The sequence below is a fragment of the Gracilinanus agilis genome, chromosome 1, assembly GCF_016433145.1.
Source record: "Gracilinanus agilis isolate LMUSP501 chromosome 1, AgileGrace, whole genome shotgun sequence".
Lineage (NCBI taxonomy): Eukaryota > Metazoa > Chordata > Mammalia > Didelphimorphia > Didelphidae > Gracilinanus > Gracilinanus agilis.
This window is the reverse complement of record NC_058130.1, coordinates 401,885,401-401,902,488: the sequence shown is the minus strand read 5'-3', so window position 1 is coordinate 401,902,488 and position 17,088 is coordinate 401,885,401. Positions and strand designations below refer to the sequence as shown.

At 33.8% G+C, this 17,088-nt stretch overlaps 1 protein-coding gene across 1 annotated transcript in view; it reads right to left on the bottom strand.

Annotated features, from left to right (window-relative positions):
* The window catches only part of DYM (dymeclin), a 600,877-nt gene that overhangs the window by 392,665 nt on the left and 191,124 nt on the right, over positions 1 to 17,088 (bottom strand). The window contains exon 10 of the mRNA XM_044664772.1: positions 13,501 to 13,679. Within this exon, the coding sequence (XP_044520707.1) occupies positions 13,501 to 13,679 (179 nt within the window). The remainder of the gene's footprint in view (positions 1 to 13,500; positions 13,680 to 17,088) is intronic.

Sequence of the window (17,088 nt, the reverse complement as noted above, 5' to 3'; positions counted from 1 at the left end):
ACAATTAATTTGTAACTCAATTGGTCAATGGCAACCAAAATAAAAATTTCAAGTATATTTCAATGATGATACTGAGAAAAACCTACAAGCCAAAAAAACTACTAGAAATATATGTATTTTTTAACTTAAAGAGCCTCAGAAGTATACTGTACATAGATATTCATTTAATGAACCAGATTTCTCTGGTAAACACCTTTGCCAAAAGTAAAAAATGTAACTTATATGAGTCAGTTGGTCTATACAGCCACCTTCACCTATAAGCAACTAAATGAACATGTTAAATTATAACACACAGAAAAACACAGTAATACTCCAAATGAAAGTACTTTATAGATTAAGCCTCTCCTTCAATTCTGAATGAACTTCTGAGTGCACAATCTTCCAACCAGGGAAGAGCCCATGTTTAGCCAAAAAAACAGGTTGCTGCTTGCATAACGGATGCATGTGAGTTTTTTGTGGCAAACCTATTGCGTGAGCCTTTAAAAATGTTGCCTTAGGGGTTTTTTATTTTTTTATTTTTTACAAGTTCTAGCTGAAGCTCCTTATAAAGTGTGAACCTTACTGCACCAGCCCAGAACTTCTCCAATAACATCCAAATAAAACAATCTTTTTTGAAACTGCTTTATGCTGAACATCCTCAGAGCCCAAGTCATTTCCTTATCCCTAAACTGCCATGAACTACAAGAGATGGCAAACCCTTTATACAACTTAAAGGAGTTTAAAATCGTTTTATTTGCTCCTTGGTTTTAAAATTAAGCTAGGCAGCAAGAAATTTCCATAAACCCATCAAATTTGCTGAATTTTAAAGCAAGAAGTGTTGGAATTTTTTTCAATTTTATTAAATGTGTAACAATTAAGCACCAAAAGTATTAGTTTCACAAATGTGTCAAACTGCCTGTGTTACAATCAATACTTTTGGCAATTCTTTCCATATTTATTGTGCCACTTCACTTAAGAGGTCTGTATTATATTAGTATAACTTAAGAGCGAAAACATCAAAACTTTGACCGGATTCTGGCAGCTTGGGCTGTTTATACTCTGAATACTGCAATAGCTCAGTCCATAAAAGGAAATATTTTCAATTTGTTTATATCTATGAAACATTGAGAATTTACAGGTGAAAAGCATAAATAATAGTACTTCCCTTCAGATTGTCTAAATGAAGTTATAGGCTTGGAAGAATCTTCATTTCTGAACTATGGTTTAAAAACACTGGGATGACAAACTACTCTATATGAAAGGTCAATCAATCATCAAGGTTGTTAAAGCTGTGTAAAAGAGGATGAGGGAGCTCAGACCACACCTGAACCATTGGATTCCACATTGTGCATTACAGTTTTAACAGAAGATTGTTAAGCTAAAGTTTCCAGAGAAATGTACATTTATTATCATATATATTTCCCTGTTCATCATGTTGTGAAACAAGATACATATTGCTTACACTAGGCCAAGCTTGCAAGTTGAAGTTGAAGAAAAGTTGACAGTCCACTTTAATAGTCAGATTTTACTCACTAAGAGTTCCCAATACCAATGTTATAGCAGCTCAGGACACATTAAAGATGTGGAAATTCAGTTTAATTCAATTAAAGGAAATCTACAATAAATTCTTTTAAAGGTAAATTGCCACCTAATTTATCTTTTTCAAGAAATTTGCATTTTCACATAGCAGCTTTGCTAAAAGCAGAGTAGATTTCTGTAGGTTTCACCAGAGTCCCTTTCAAATAGATGTTCTGAAAAAGCTTAAGTGAAAGTGGATTTTGTCACCACAGACCATATTTCTCATTGATCACAGAAAATTCATCAGTGAAGAATGAATGAAAAAATAATTGAAAATACAATGTGATAGAACACTCTTTATATACATCCTCATATATATATATATATATACATATATATATCATAGGTTACAGGTTAACAAAGGACAGTCAGGTAAAAAGAAATTCATTTTTTTAATAGCACACTTTTCATTTCATATAGACTTTGCCAGATATGTCAATCAAACATGCAATCTTAACCAAGTGCTATTTTCAAAGGTGAATTAAAACATGAATCAGCCTTGTAGCAAGGGATTCTTTCATGTATCCAAAGCCAGATTCATAATACTAGAGACTATCCTATTGCTTCCTGTTAATATCTAAAGCCCTATACCCATGTTGGTGAACCTATAGCATGCATGCCGGAGGGGGCTGCTCCTTTCCCCCTCTATACCGTGTCTGAGGACATTTCTCCCATGACCCACCCACCCTCTGCCCAGAAGCTCAATGGTAGTGCTTCCTCCCTCCCCCTGTCTGGGGTAAGGCAGGGGGACAGGGGGAGCTGCCATCACATGAGGTGTGAGGGTAACAGTTTGGGCACTTGGTCTCTAAAAGATCTGCCATCACTGCTCTATACCCTATATATACTAGTTTCAAATCCTGCCCTGTCATTCAGATACATGAACATTATTTTAATTTATTGAAAAAAAGATGAAAAATAGCTCAAACATGAACCAATAAATAATGGTGATTTGCATAGCCCATCATAATTCATTGATTCTACAAAACAAGTATCTTGGAATTACTTTCTAAATATCATAAATATACATACATGTAAAATTTGAATGTGTCATGATTTGGACACATGCAGTTGTCAGGTTAAATACCATGTTTTAATTTTATACCTATAATCTATGTATAATTGGGTTCTGTCAATTTTTACTTTTTTAAATTTACTTTTAATTAATCAAAGATAGTATTTACTTACTTTTGATTAACCAAAGAGAGTATTAAGTACATTTACTCAGGTAATAAAGCTACAAATGAAGGCATTATTATCTAATTCAAAGTACACAAAGATATTAGTTATTCTTCTAAGTATCATATCTTCCCTACTAAATCACAAGCTCTATGATGATAAATACCAGGTCTTTATAGCTTCCCTATTATCTCCTACACAGCTCTACACATAGCACGGGGTTCAACAATATTTGTGAAAGTGAATTAATTTTAAGATAATTCCAGAGTGATCTGAGAGTTTGGGGTCAAACTGAGAATCACAGTGATCCCAAGGTAATTGTGAACTACAAAGCCCGGGCAAAACTGGGAATAGTACTAAGTCAACTTTTTGCAGAATACAAAGGGCTAAATTCAGAATATACATGATGTCACTCTAAATGACAGCTATCATTCCGGCCCAATTCAGGTCCCGTCATCCTAGCACTTGGGTAGATACAAGTCTCTTGAAATGTTTAACTATGGGACAGTGTTCTAGGTTAAGAAGTGTCCCTTGGCCAGGAGCTCATGCCTAAACTGAAGAATACAGTATTCAATTCAGATGCCGGGGGAAATCTAAATAGGAATACTATAATTAGCCAATTAAAATTTGACAAGACATGGCATCAATAAAAGGTTTTTATCCACAGTGTTTTCTCAAAAGAAGAAAACATTCATTTCTCAGGCATTAGCTACTTTAGGCTCATAATATTCCAATGAAGTATACCGGTAAGGGGTGGGGATCAGGGAGGGGGGAATACCCTCATTTCACAAATGCTAACTGAGGGTATTAGTGGGGGCTGGGAAGGTTTATACCTGTGATTTTATAAGTATGAAGAAACTCTTTCTTTGAAACTAATTTAGATCAATACCTGTTTTGCTTCATATTATTAATGTATAAAAGAATTGTCTGCAACACAGAAGTTAAGTGACTTGCACAGAGATATGTGTTCAGTAACTGTCAACAAGCAGGTTACCTCTCTATCCACTATAACTTCCTGCTTCTTATTATATTTGGATAAATCAGAGAGATCAGTAAGTTTGGAGTGCAATGGATAAACCCCATACTGGGGAAATTACCTTTGTCATCAAGGTATTTCCTCTGCCAAAAAATTTAGGTATTTTAATTATTTTAGGATACAGAGATTAAAGCAAGAATGCAAGTATTAAATTATTTGTTCAAGATTCCCTTCCTTCCCCCTAGTGCATTAATTTACTACTAGATCCAACTGGAATTTACTGAATTAATGTGACTGTTTTCTTCAGTAATTTGTGGAGGTCTAATGCTATAACCATTCAACTCTGATCCTCTAAAATTTATGTCTGAGGAGATCATATCCAGAGATGCATGTATGGCTACACAAACAAGTTCTGGAGATTGTTACACTTATTTTTGGCTGATCAGTTCCATTTTGTAATCAACTGGGGAAAAAATGAGATACTATCTGGTTTCAGACACTTTCTAGCTGTGTGTGACCCTAGGCAAGTCATTTAACCCCATTTGTCCCACCCTTGGTCTTCTCTCTTAAGAACTGTTACTAGGATAGAAAGTAACATTTTTTTAAATGATACATTGTCATTTTAAACTAAAGTACTTTGTAAAAAAAATGAATATGAGAAGACAGCTTTAATGTTAAATAAGTATAATTCACTTATTTCTAGTAGAGAAACACTATGATTTAAGACAGGACATACTGTAATATAGGTACTTACATAAAGAAAGAGAGTTGGGCTGTACTCCAGTTTAAAACATACTGAAATAATTTAAAATATCCAACTAAAAAAAAGTTATGAGTATTTGAAGGCTCAGGCCAAAAAAATCATTCTCAATAGCAAGGAAATCACATATAAAGGCTGCCAATTATGCTTCCCAGGCAAAGAAGAAGTAAGAAGAAAAGAATGGAAATATGCAACTTATGATGTAAATAAAGTAGGTGAGACTTTTGAGGTTTGGAGAAAGTATTCACAAAAAAAGTAGAAAACAAGGTGTCCCCCCCCCAAAAAGAAAGTAAAGAAGAAGCACCTAATTGTCTGCACTAGGAATTAGTTTTCCTAAAAGCACACAATTCCATTTTATAGCTTTTCCTTTTCTATAGTTTTCTGGTTTTTGTTTATTCCTCAAGAATTTCAAGTGGAACATTTCATAGTGGAGGTGCTGATGAAAATAAATTATAATTGAGTGTAAGAATCATATAAGTTTAAATACTATATTGGATCTCTCAAATCAAGTTCCAGATAACAGTTATGTTTTAGACAATGATAATTCCTCACAAGAACCCTAAAATGGAGTCAGATAACTTTCCTTTTTATCAGTATCTGCTATGAGATTTTAATTCCAAGCTAAAAATTATGTCTTTTGGGAATCCAAAACCAGATGATGCAGAAGCATCTCAAATTCAGCATCCCCAAAACAGAATTCTTCATCTTTCACCAAAAATTCACTCCTGCTTTAACCTTCCCAAAGTCTATCAAAGGCACCAAGCTGCTTCCAGTCACCCTGGTTTACAACTTTAGCATCATCTTCAATTCCACATTCATCCACATCCAACATATTTAAAGCAAGTTGCCTAATCTTAATGTTTTGACCTTCTCTCAACTCATACAGACAGCACATTTGTTCTAGTCATCATCACCTCTTACTAGAACTATTGCAGTAGCCTCCTAATTAGTAATCACTCTTCACTGTTTCTCAATTCAATGCATCAGAAACACAGAGGCCAAAGGATTTTCCTAAAGTACAGACCTATCCATACCACTTTCAATACAATAAAATCCAATGGCTCACAACTGCCTTTAGGATCAAATAAAAAAATTATTTGTTTGACTTTTAAAGTCCTTCATAAACTGGCCCAAACAAATTACAAATTCCACTCCTGCAATGAGTTCCACTCCTTGTCTTTTCTATCTTCCTCACAAAACACATTCCATACTTCATCTCTATGTCTCTCTCTCTCTCTCATCAGTTCCTCATGTCTAAGGGGCATTCTTTCCTTATCCCTACCTCTTAAAAACCTTCTTTTCAATTAAGTCATAATTCAAATATCATCTTTTAGATAAAGCTTTTCCTTATCTCCTAAGCTGCTAGTCCCTCCCTCTCGATTTATTACCTTTTATTTAACTACTTTAGAGATATTTAAATTTATTCTCAAAATCCCTTGTGGATCCACCCCCCCCCCAAAAAAAAAAAACTCAGAGCTGAAGAATAAACTTTTTACAAGAAGTCTTTCCTGATGTCTTATAGTGTTTAGCATCCTCTCTTATCATCACTGCTCACAATGTGAGACTATACAGTATAGTAGATAGGGAGCTGTCCAGAAACTCAGGAAGATCTGTGTTCTAGTAATCCCTCTGACACATACTGGTTGTATAACACTTGTCAAATTGCTCAACATGAAGAATGACAGATGAGTCACTAAGATTTGAGCACAGAACATATGCAAATAAGAACTGGTAGATAAAGCTCCTTATCAAGAACTTTTCAGACTAATGAAATCACAGAATCGAAAATTTTTAATTACATATATATGTGTGTGTGTGTGTGTGTATATTACATATACAGAGACAGACAGAGATAGAGGAATACAGAGAGATAGGTAAACAGATACAGGAATGGGAGGGAGAGAGCAGGGAAAGGAGAGAGGGAAAGGAAGAATAATTCTCTATATATTGTCTTCTTTAAGAGAATGTAAACTCCCTGAAGGAAAATACTGGTTAGCTTCCTTTTAGAAGTGACTTGAATAGTACCTTTTCTAAGAAGTCTCTTCCAGTTCCCATTGCTGCTCCCAGATCCTTCCCCGCTGAAGCTATCTTCCATCTCTCTGTATTTATCTTGTATGTAATGATTTATAGATACTGGCTCCCCCACTAGAGAAAAATAAGCTCCTCACAGCGAAAGGACTATTTTTGCTTTTGCTTTTTATCACGTGTGCCTGATACGTGGCAGGTGCTTAATAAACAATAAATGTCTGTTGATATATTGAATTGATTTTGATTGACTTGTCTATATAAAAATCTAGCTTTCTAAAAATGTAAAATTAGCAGATAGTGGTTCAGTCAAAGCCACTAACTGCCCACTATAATAGAACAGAAAAAAATTATTTTTTTACTTCAAAGTTAGCATGATAAATAATTTATCTTCCTGATCTATAAAGAGCAGTAAACTGACTACTGTGTCCCTCAGAATCTGACCTGAAATGTCAAATAAGGGTGATTGATTTGGGTTGGTACTTCTAAGGACAAGGTCACATTGTGATCCACATAATTTTTTTAGTCCCCGTGGCAATATGCATCATATTCTGTTATTATAATTAACATATTAGAATGATGTGATTCTTTAAGTCATCTTAGAGACTACAAAATCCAAATATATTTTTCTTTGTTAATGCAAAATCATAACTAGAAAACAAGGATTGTAGGTTTTTAATGCAACTGGGAAGATCTAAAAATCATTGTCCAGTTCAATTGATACTATTGGCAGCACACAGGTTGCATGGCAATATATAATAAAATCATGTTTTTTCTGTGGTAATTAAATATAATTTGAATTTTAAGCATTTTATAACTAAAGTATCTGAAGGTAGCTACATATAAGTTAAAGAATAAAGTAAAAAGATAGGTACCAGAAGGAGGGAAAACTGCCCCAAACGTCTTTTAGATTAAAAAGTATAAATAGAGTGCAGGGCCTTTAATCAGGAAGTCCTGAGTTCAAATCCAGTCTCACAAATCCAGAATTTACTAGCTATATAGCCCTGAATAATTCACTTAACCACCTCTCAGTTTGATCTGTAAAATAGGGATAGTAACAGCACTTACCCCAGGGTTTTTGTGAGAATCAAATGAGATAATATTATAAAGTTTTTATCACAGTGTCTGACATACAAGTGCTATATAAATGTTAGTTATTACTTTAACAAACAATGAAAAGATTTTAAAAGGGATTTAACTGAAGGAAGAAGCATGGTCCAGTGGAATTAACACTACTAGAAAACACTAAAAACGAATACAAAACCCAATCTTATTGTCTTGGTGATTTAGTCTCTGGCTTTTAGTTTCTTCTGTAAAATAAGAGGAATAGACGAAATGACTTCTACAGTCCTTTCCATCTTTAACCCTATGTATGATCTTATGATATTGATTAACACCTTGAAAAATATAACAGGGAATTCTTAAATATCAATGCAAAGCAGCTGGCTTATATTGTTCCAATTCTTTCAGAAAAAGGTCAATATCTTGTTTATCTTGTTCTGCAAACATAGTTGCTATGTAAATGTTTGATAAATGAATACTAATATAGTAACTTCAAGCAAGAGTATAGGCAGAATAGTTAGAAGTTCTTCTGAGTGATAATTAAGAGAATGTTAAGTAACTACATAGTACTTGTGTATATACATACATACTTTTAATAGTGAATAACAATGGCAGCCCAGGAGGAGCAAATAAAAAAGAAATACATTGAATTCTCTCCCAACTCCTTATCCAAACCACACACAAAAACTCCCCTAAGATCTTTTTTTTTTTTAAATCCTTACCTTCTGTCTTAGAATTCTAAGACAAAAGAGCAGCAAGGGCAAGGCAAATAGGAGTGACTTGCACAAGGTCATATGCCTAGGAAATATCTAAGGCCAAATTTCCCCTCCAGGTCTGGCACCCTATCTACTGAGGTCTTGAAACTGTACTGGACAAATCTTGATCATGAAGTCCAAGACATAAACACAATGAATCACTTTTCAAGGCCAAGGAAACATAAAAGAAACAAATAGCCAACCCTGGGATGGGGTCTTCCTAAGAGCAAGCTGTGAAGAAGATTCTAGCTCAAGAAGGGGCAATATGCCACAACAAGAGAAGTCTCTAGTTCAGCAAAGAGGGAACTAAACTTGTGTATGGTCAGGAACAGGTGCCAACAGATAACTTTGTTGCTCATTACCAAGTTATGGGTCATTGATATTGGTAAGACTAAAGGTTGTACAAGCACTTAAGTGTGGCTATCCAGGATAAACAGAATAATGGGCCCTAGGTTGTGTAATGAGCAAGAAGCAAAATCAAAAGCAAGTAGCAACTATATAACTCAACTTCCAAGACTATGAGCTCAGTTATAACCTCTTTGACATTCTAAAGGCTGAAGGAGAAGAAGCAAGGAAGAAATTCCAGACTAAAGGGTCACATAGTTCAGTTATTCAGAACCAGCAGCCTAGCTGACTGATGGTGATTGAGTCCAACAGCATTCTAATAAAACTCCAATGGGACAAACTCACCCACAAGTCTATGGAAATCTTTTGGAGGTCCCCAGCTTGAGCTGATCCAGCAAACTTCAAATAACTCAATACTCCAAGAAAGTAGCAGAAGAACCAATCAAGAAACTCCCTTAAAAGTGTATAAAGTGGGGGCAGCTGGGTAGCTCAGTGGATTGAGAGCCAGGACTAGAGATGAGAGGTCCTAGGTTCAAATCCAGCTTCAGACACATCCCAGCTGTGTGACCCTGGGCAAGTCACTTGACCCCCATTGCCTACCCTTACCACTCTTCCACCTATAAGTCAATACCGAGAAGTTAAGGGTTTAAAATAAAATTAAAAAAAAAAAATTTTAAAAAAAGTGTATAAAGCATGTTAACATAAATAGTCAGGAAATAACTGGAAAAATGAGAGAAAAAGAATTCCAACAGAAAAAGCTATTATGGTGAAAGGACTACTCAACAGACAAATTCAAAGGAAAAGGATCATCCCAGTCAAAAGACTGGGGGGGCAGGGGAGGAGAGGGGAGAGACAGAGGAAAATGTGATGAATCTAATAACAGAACCAAAAAAAAATTGATTTGAAATCTAAATTAAGGAGGGAAAATTTAAGAATCATTAGACTACCTTAAAGCCGTTACCAAAAATAAAGCCTACAAATATTTCAAGAAATCATAAAACTGTCCAGATCTTTTAGATTTCTTAGGGCAAAGTGAAAATAGAATATACCAGTCATTTCCTGAACAGAAATAGCAAAATAAAAATTCTCAGAACTCTTAGAGTCAAAAGCCAGAGCTTCTAGATCAAAGGAAAAAAATACTACAAGCAGCCAAAAAAAAAAAAAAAAGAATTCAATTACTGGGGATTCAAAGTAAGAATTATACATGATTTAGAAGCCATAATGACAAAAGAGCAGTGAGCTAGGAATACTACATTCCAGAAAGCAAAGGATATAGGCTTATAGCCAAGAGTTACTTACTTAGAAAAACTGAGTATTATCCTACAGGGAAAATATGGATCTTTGATTAAATAGAAGACTTCTAAACATTCCTGATAAAAAGACTAGAACTGCATAAAAACTTTGAAGTTTAAATATAAGATTTGAGAGAAATGTTAAAAAAAACATGAATAAAAAATTACAAAATTCTGAACCAGGATAAAGTGTTTATATTCTGATATTGGGAGGTATGATGTGTCATCTCTGAACCCTAAAATCATCAGGAATCATAACGGAATTCCAATTTAACAAACTGTGGGAATGATTCCATTATTATTTAATGGTTCTGAAAGAACAGAAGAGAGGGAAAAAGGAATATTCTACTATGGAAATAGTGAGGAAGGTCACATAACTAGAGAATCAAGTAGGTCAATACAAATAAGAAGGAAACGGTAGTAAGAGCAACCTTGAATCTCACTCTATCTGAATTGAACAAAGGGAAGACTACACAATACAGAGTTGAGGACAGAAATATATTTCATTCAACAGGGAAACAAAGAAAAAATAGAAGAGAGAAGAGGGGAAAAGAGGGGAAGTAGATTCAGGAAGAAATTAGTCCTAAGTAAAACTAATTCTAACTAAAAAGATATACAAAAATATTGATAGAGACTTCTGAAGTAGCAAAGAATTGGAAACTGAAAGAAAATGGATGAACAAGTAAAATAATATGTAATGGAATACAACTGTATTCTTAAAAAAGAAAAAATAATTAAGGGGATAGTTGCTGAGAAATTTGAGAAGTCTTATATGAATGGATGGAGAGTGAAGTAAGCAGAATCAGGATAACCATTTTTACAATGACAAAAATAATAAAAAGACAAACCACTTTGAAAGATGTAGGAACTCTGACAAGCATAATAGCCAACCATGATTCCAGAGGACTAATAATAAGACATACTATCCACCTCTCGATAAAGATTCAAACTACAGAAATACAAACTACCTCCTAGAGGTAGGTAGGATAAATGACATGGCCCAGGGCCACATGGCTAGCAAGTGTTTGACTGAACTGAAGTCATCCTGATTCCACACAGCACCTCTATGCATTGGTCTTCCAAAAATGTCTTCACAATATCCATTACTAAGACTGTATTTACACAGTTTCTCCAACAATTGTCATATTCTTCTTGTCATTTTTGCTAGTCTGATTAAAATGAGGCAGAACTTCAGAACTCCTTTAATATGCATCTCTTTATTAGTTATATGGAAAATGTTTTTCCTAAGTTTGTTAATAGCCTTGAAAACCATTCATTTATGTGTTTTGGTCATTTTGGTTTTTGGGAAAAGACTTCTTTTATAGTTTGAAATCTGGTACAAGTAACTCCTTCCTAAATTTTTTCATTTTTTCTCTAGAGATTTTTTTAGTTGTTTTTTTTCCCCTCTAGGTGAATAATATTATTACTATTATTACTGCAGCACTACAAAGCATATGATTTAAACTTAGGGCAGCCTAGAAAAGAGCAAGTGAGGTGAAACTAGATAAAAATATAATTAGAAAATGTTTTTTAAATAAACTAAAATACAATAAAACACAGATGATATTAATTTGTGGTTTTCTAAATCAGTATACAGCAATTAGGAATACAATTCTATTTGAGTTTGACCCCACTGCTGTAAAGTAATCCTGTGTGGTAGATGGATTAGCATGGCACAGAATATGAACATGTAAATTAATTTAAGCCCTAATTATCATTTTTATTATATTGCCATGGCATTCCCATAAGTAATTAATATTTATCTGATTGTTTATAGTCTACCCTTAGTTCTGAAAAGTGTTTTGAAATTATATTGATATTATTTCTGTGGTGTCCTAATAGAAAGACTCCCAAACATTGTGTATTCTCCCAGTTATTTTGAATGAAATTTCTCTTTTAACTACTCCAAAATTCCAAAATTGGGATTTTATTGAAAAATTACAAAAATACTAATAATTTATGTCAATTTCTTTTAGACTAAGCAAGACTGCTATTGTCTCAATTAAATTTTTATTTCTTTTGGGTTCTCTACATTTCTTTTGGGTTCTCTACATTAGTGATGTCACTCAAAACAGAAACTCCCTGGAGTTGCATACTGACGTAAAAAAAACAAAAAACAAAAATCAACACATTATATTTTTATTTTACTAAACATATCACAAATACATTGCAATCTGCTTCCCCAATTAGAATTAAGGTATGACATCTTTGCACTACACAGATTATAATAACATTTACACAAAGTAAAAGTCTGTTTCTTCTTGTACTAATTGCTTCCATTTCTTTTTCTTGATGAATTGCTATAGCAAATGCTATAGCATTTCTACATCTACTTTATTAAATAATAGTGACAATGAGCACTTGTGCTTTACCCCTGATCTTACTGGAACGCTTTTTTTAAATGGTATTTCTCTATTACATAAATGTTACCTTACTGAGAAAAGGTCCATTTATACCAATGCTTTCTACCGTTTTTGACAGAGATGGTTATTAAGTCATCTCTCTTTTTTTTTTTTTTTGGTCAAACTCTTTTTAAACATCTATGGACATAATCGTGATTTTACAGAGAATTAAACAAGAAGGAAAAAAGCAATTGAGAAAAACTAAGGGATATAAAAATAAAGTCTAACAATATATGCAATGTTCCATCTCTACCAAGAAAAGGGCATATATTTTTATGTCTTTTATTTATGACCAAGCTTGGTAAGAAGGAAAACAGATATACTGAGATATGAAAGTTATCTCAAAACAAAAGTTGGGTTGTTTCAATAGAAGGAAACATACATCTAATAGGTTATATAACTCAGAGTTATTTTTGAATTGAGATTTTCTTATCCCTAAATATTAGGAACAATCATTCATATAGCTACTAACAGTTTTCATTTCTTTTGAGAACTGTTGGCTTATATGATCTGATAATTTCTCCACTAAAAAATGGCTTGGGAGGCAGTTGGGTGGCTCAGTGGATTGAGAGTCAGGCCTAGAAACAGGAGGTCGTAGATTGAAATCTATTCTCACGTGTGTGACCCTGGGTAAGTCACTTAACCCCCATTGCCTAGCCCTTACTACTCTTCTGCCTTGGAACCAATTCTCAGTATTGATTCCAAAACAGAAGGTAAAGGTTTTAAAAAAAAAATAGCTCTTGATCTTATTAATTTTCAATATATCTGATCCAAAATACAGGATATACAGATTTCCGCCCCCCACTCTATTGTTTTCTTTCTCATCCTAGTTGTATTTATTTTATTCATTTAAATCTGAAACATTTCAATAAATATAGACAAATTATTTTTATTTTATATTTTATCTGCACTGAGTCATAGAACTTAATTGAGGTAATACCTTCATGGCCATATAATTTAAGAGACAAAAACAGTAAAAAAACAAAAACAAAAACAAAAAAACTCCAGCTATTTAACATCATGAAATATCCTTATATTTAAGTTATGCTCAGTAATAGTGCTTTAAAATAATTATCTTCTTTTATTAAAAAAATTATACTTCAAAATAGTTTCAAAAGACAAAGTATGAAAGATGCAGTATGATACTCACAAGATTTTCCATATCTGTGCGAGCCAACATGTATGTCCTCACATTACTATTTTGATGCAATAACATATACAAAAGAAGAGTTGCTTGATCAGACTTCTGCTGGTCACATAGGGCTGTATACAAACTATTAAAGTTAATCTGGAAAGCATGTGGATTTGAAGAGGGAAAAGCAGTGCTATCTGAAATAGAGAAAACAAATGAATTGGTTTTTTTTTAATAATTACCCTGTAAAAACAATTTTAACATATTTTCTAAAATTTTGAGTTCCAAATGTTCTCCCTCCTACTACCCTTACCCTATTCCTGTAACAGTAAGCAATTTGATATAGGATTAATATGTATAATCAAGCAAAACATATTTCCATACTAGTTATAGAACTAGTTCTAAATTATATTATACATTATATATTGTATATATCATATATAATACATTTTAGAAGACACACATAAAAAAAAGAACAAGAAAATAAAGGGGAAAATAATATGTTTTTATGTGTATTCAGCCTCTATTAGTTCTTCCTCTGGGACTGGATAAGCATTTTTCATCATGATTTCTTTGGAGTTGTCTTAGATCTTTGATTGCTGAGAATAACAAAGTCATTCACAGTTGATCATACAAAATTACAGTTTCTTCTTTCGTTTTTTCTTTTTCTTTTTAAAACCTTTACCTTCTGTCTTAGACTCAAAACTAGGTATTGGTTCTAAGGCAGAAGAGTGGTAAGGGCTAGGCAATGGGGGTTAAGTGACTTGCCCAGGGTCACATAGCTGGGAAGTATCTGAGACCAGATTTGAACCCAGGACCTCATGTCTCCGGGTCTGGCTCTCAATCCACTGAGCAACCCAGCTGCCCCCAAAATTACTGTTTCAATATGCAATATTCTCTTGGTTCTGTTTACTTTATTTTGTATTGGTTCATGTAATTCTTTCCAGGTTTTTCTGAAATCTACCTATTTATCATTTTCTTATAGCAAAAGAGTACTCCGTTATAATCATATAATATAAATTGGTTAGCCATTCCCTAATTAATGGGCATCCTTTCAATTTCCAATTAGAAATATTTTTGTACAAATAGGTAACTCAGTAGTGGTATTGCTGAATTGAAAGGTGTGTGGCCCTTTGGCCATAGATCCAAACTGTTCTCCAGAATAGTGAATTCAGTTCATAATACCATTAACAATGCAGTAGTGTCTCAATTAGCCAATCTGAAAGGTGTGAGGTCACACTTCAGAGTTGTTTTAATTTGCATTTCTATGTAGATCAATGACTCTGAGAGTGAGTTAATCTAAAAAAGTTATCCTTGAAATATATGAGAAAATCACCATTAAGGGTTTTTTCACTTTTAAAATGCTTACAATTACCTTTCTGGTTTTCATCATTCTCTGGAAGCCACTTATGAAAATAATGGCTAGAAAATTAAGTTGTTTCTTAAAACATATAGCTAGCAATAAATATTAGATTGAAACAGATGTGTCTATCTTCAGATTCTATGACAGTAATAATCTGCCATAAGTCAAGAATAAGCTAAGAAAATACTTACTCTTTTGTGAAAGAAAACTTTAGCTCATTTACTTCAAAGAGCTATTCCTCATGTTTTCTAAGAAAACTATCTATACATTCTTTTTCTTTTTTTAAACCCTTACCTTCCGTCTTGGAGTCAATACTGTGTATTGGCTCCACGGCAGAAGAGTGGTAAGGGTAGGCAATGGGGGTCAAGTGACTTGCCCAGGGTCACACAGCTGGGAAGTGTCTGAAGCCAGATTTGGACCTCGGACCTCCCGTCTCTAGGCCTGGCTCTCAGTCCACTGAGCTACCCAGCTGCCCCCATCTATACATTCTTATTTAAATTGTTACTATTTATTTTATTTTAAATTTTACTTAATTTTCCCCCAATTATGTGTAAAAACAGTTTCTAACATTTTTTTCAAAGAATATTGAGTCTTCAAATTCTCTTTCTCCCCAACCTCCACTTCTATTTGAGATGGTAGGCAACCCTCATATAGATTTTTACATGTACAAATATGTAAAACAGTTTTTTATATTAATCCTTCTGTGGAAGGAAATTCAAACAAAAAATATTAAGAAAGTGAAAAGAGTTTGCTTTGGTATAGATTCAGATTTATCAGTTCTTTCTCTGGAAACTGATGGCATTTTTTAGCATGAGTCCTTTGAGATTGTTTTGGATGTTATAGTCACAATGGTTCAATGTACAATATTTCTGTCACTGTGTACGATGTTCTTCTCTTTATTCCACTTTGCTTCAGTTTGGGAAGTTTTTCCAGGTTTTCCAGAGCTCCTCTTGCTCATCATTTCTTAATGCACAACAGTATTCCATTACGATCATATACTATAGTTTACTTAGTCATTCCCCAATTGATGGGTATCCCTTCAGTTTCCAATTCTTTGCCACCACAAAAAGAACTGCTTTAAATATTTTTGTTCATATAAGTCCTTCACCTTTGGGGTACAAACCTAGTAATGGTATTGCTGGGTCAAAAGGTATGTACAATTTTATAGCCCTTTGAGCATAGGTCCAAATTGCTCTCCAGAATGATTGAATCAGTTCATAACTCCTCCAACAGTGCATTGGTATCTCGAGTTTCCCACATACTCTCCAAGTTTCTAATTTTCCTTTTCATAAAAGTCAATCTGATAGGTATGGGGTGGAATTTAATTTGCATTTCTCTAATTACTTAATAATTTAGAGCATTTTCTTTACATGACTACAAAGAGCTTTAATTAGTTTGAGAACTACCTGTTCATATCCTTTGACCACTCATTAATTGGAGAATGACCATTGCACCATTATACCTACAGTGTATTAATTTCCATCCTATTTCCCCTTTTAGTTTCTGATCACCACTTCTCCCAATTTGCCCTCTTTCCTATCCACCTCACCTCCCCCTTCTCTTATCTCTCACTCTTCTACTTTCATATATGGTAATATCAATTTCTATATCCTACTGATTGAATATGTTGTTCCCCCAATTCAATGAGAATAAGTTTCATGTATTCCATACCCCACCTTCCCCATATTCCACTATAAAAGCTCTTTCATGCCTCTTTTATGTGGGATATTTTACTCCATTCTATTTCTCCCTTCCCTCTGTTCCCAATTCATTCTTCTTTTTCATGCCTTAATTTTATTTTATTTTTACAACATCTCATCATACTTGACTCATATCCTTGACCTTTAGAATACTCCTTCTAACTTCCCTAATAATGACAAAATTAATAGGAATTACAAGAATCATCTTCCCATGAAGATATATAAACAGTTTAATCTTGTTTATTGTGTGTCTTTAGATTTCTCTCTTTTTTAAAAAAATGCATCTTGAGTCTTAAACTTACCATCCAGCTCTGGCCTTTTCATCAGGAATGTCTGAAAGGCTTTTATTTCACTTTTTTTTTTTAATTTCATTTTCCCCCTGAAGGATTATGCTCATTTTTGCTGGGTAAGTGATTCCTGGTTGAAGTCCTAGCTCCTCTGGCCTCTGGAATATAATATTCCAGGCCCTCTAACCTTTTATAGAAGCTGCTAAATCTTGTGTTTGTCTGACTGTTGCTCCATGATGGTTGAATTGTTTCTTTT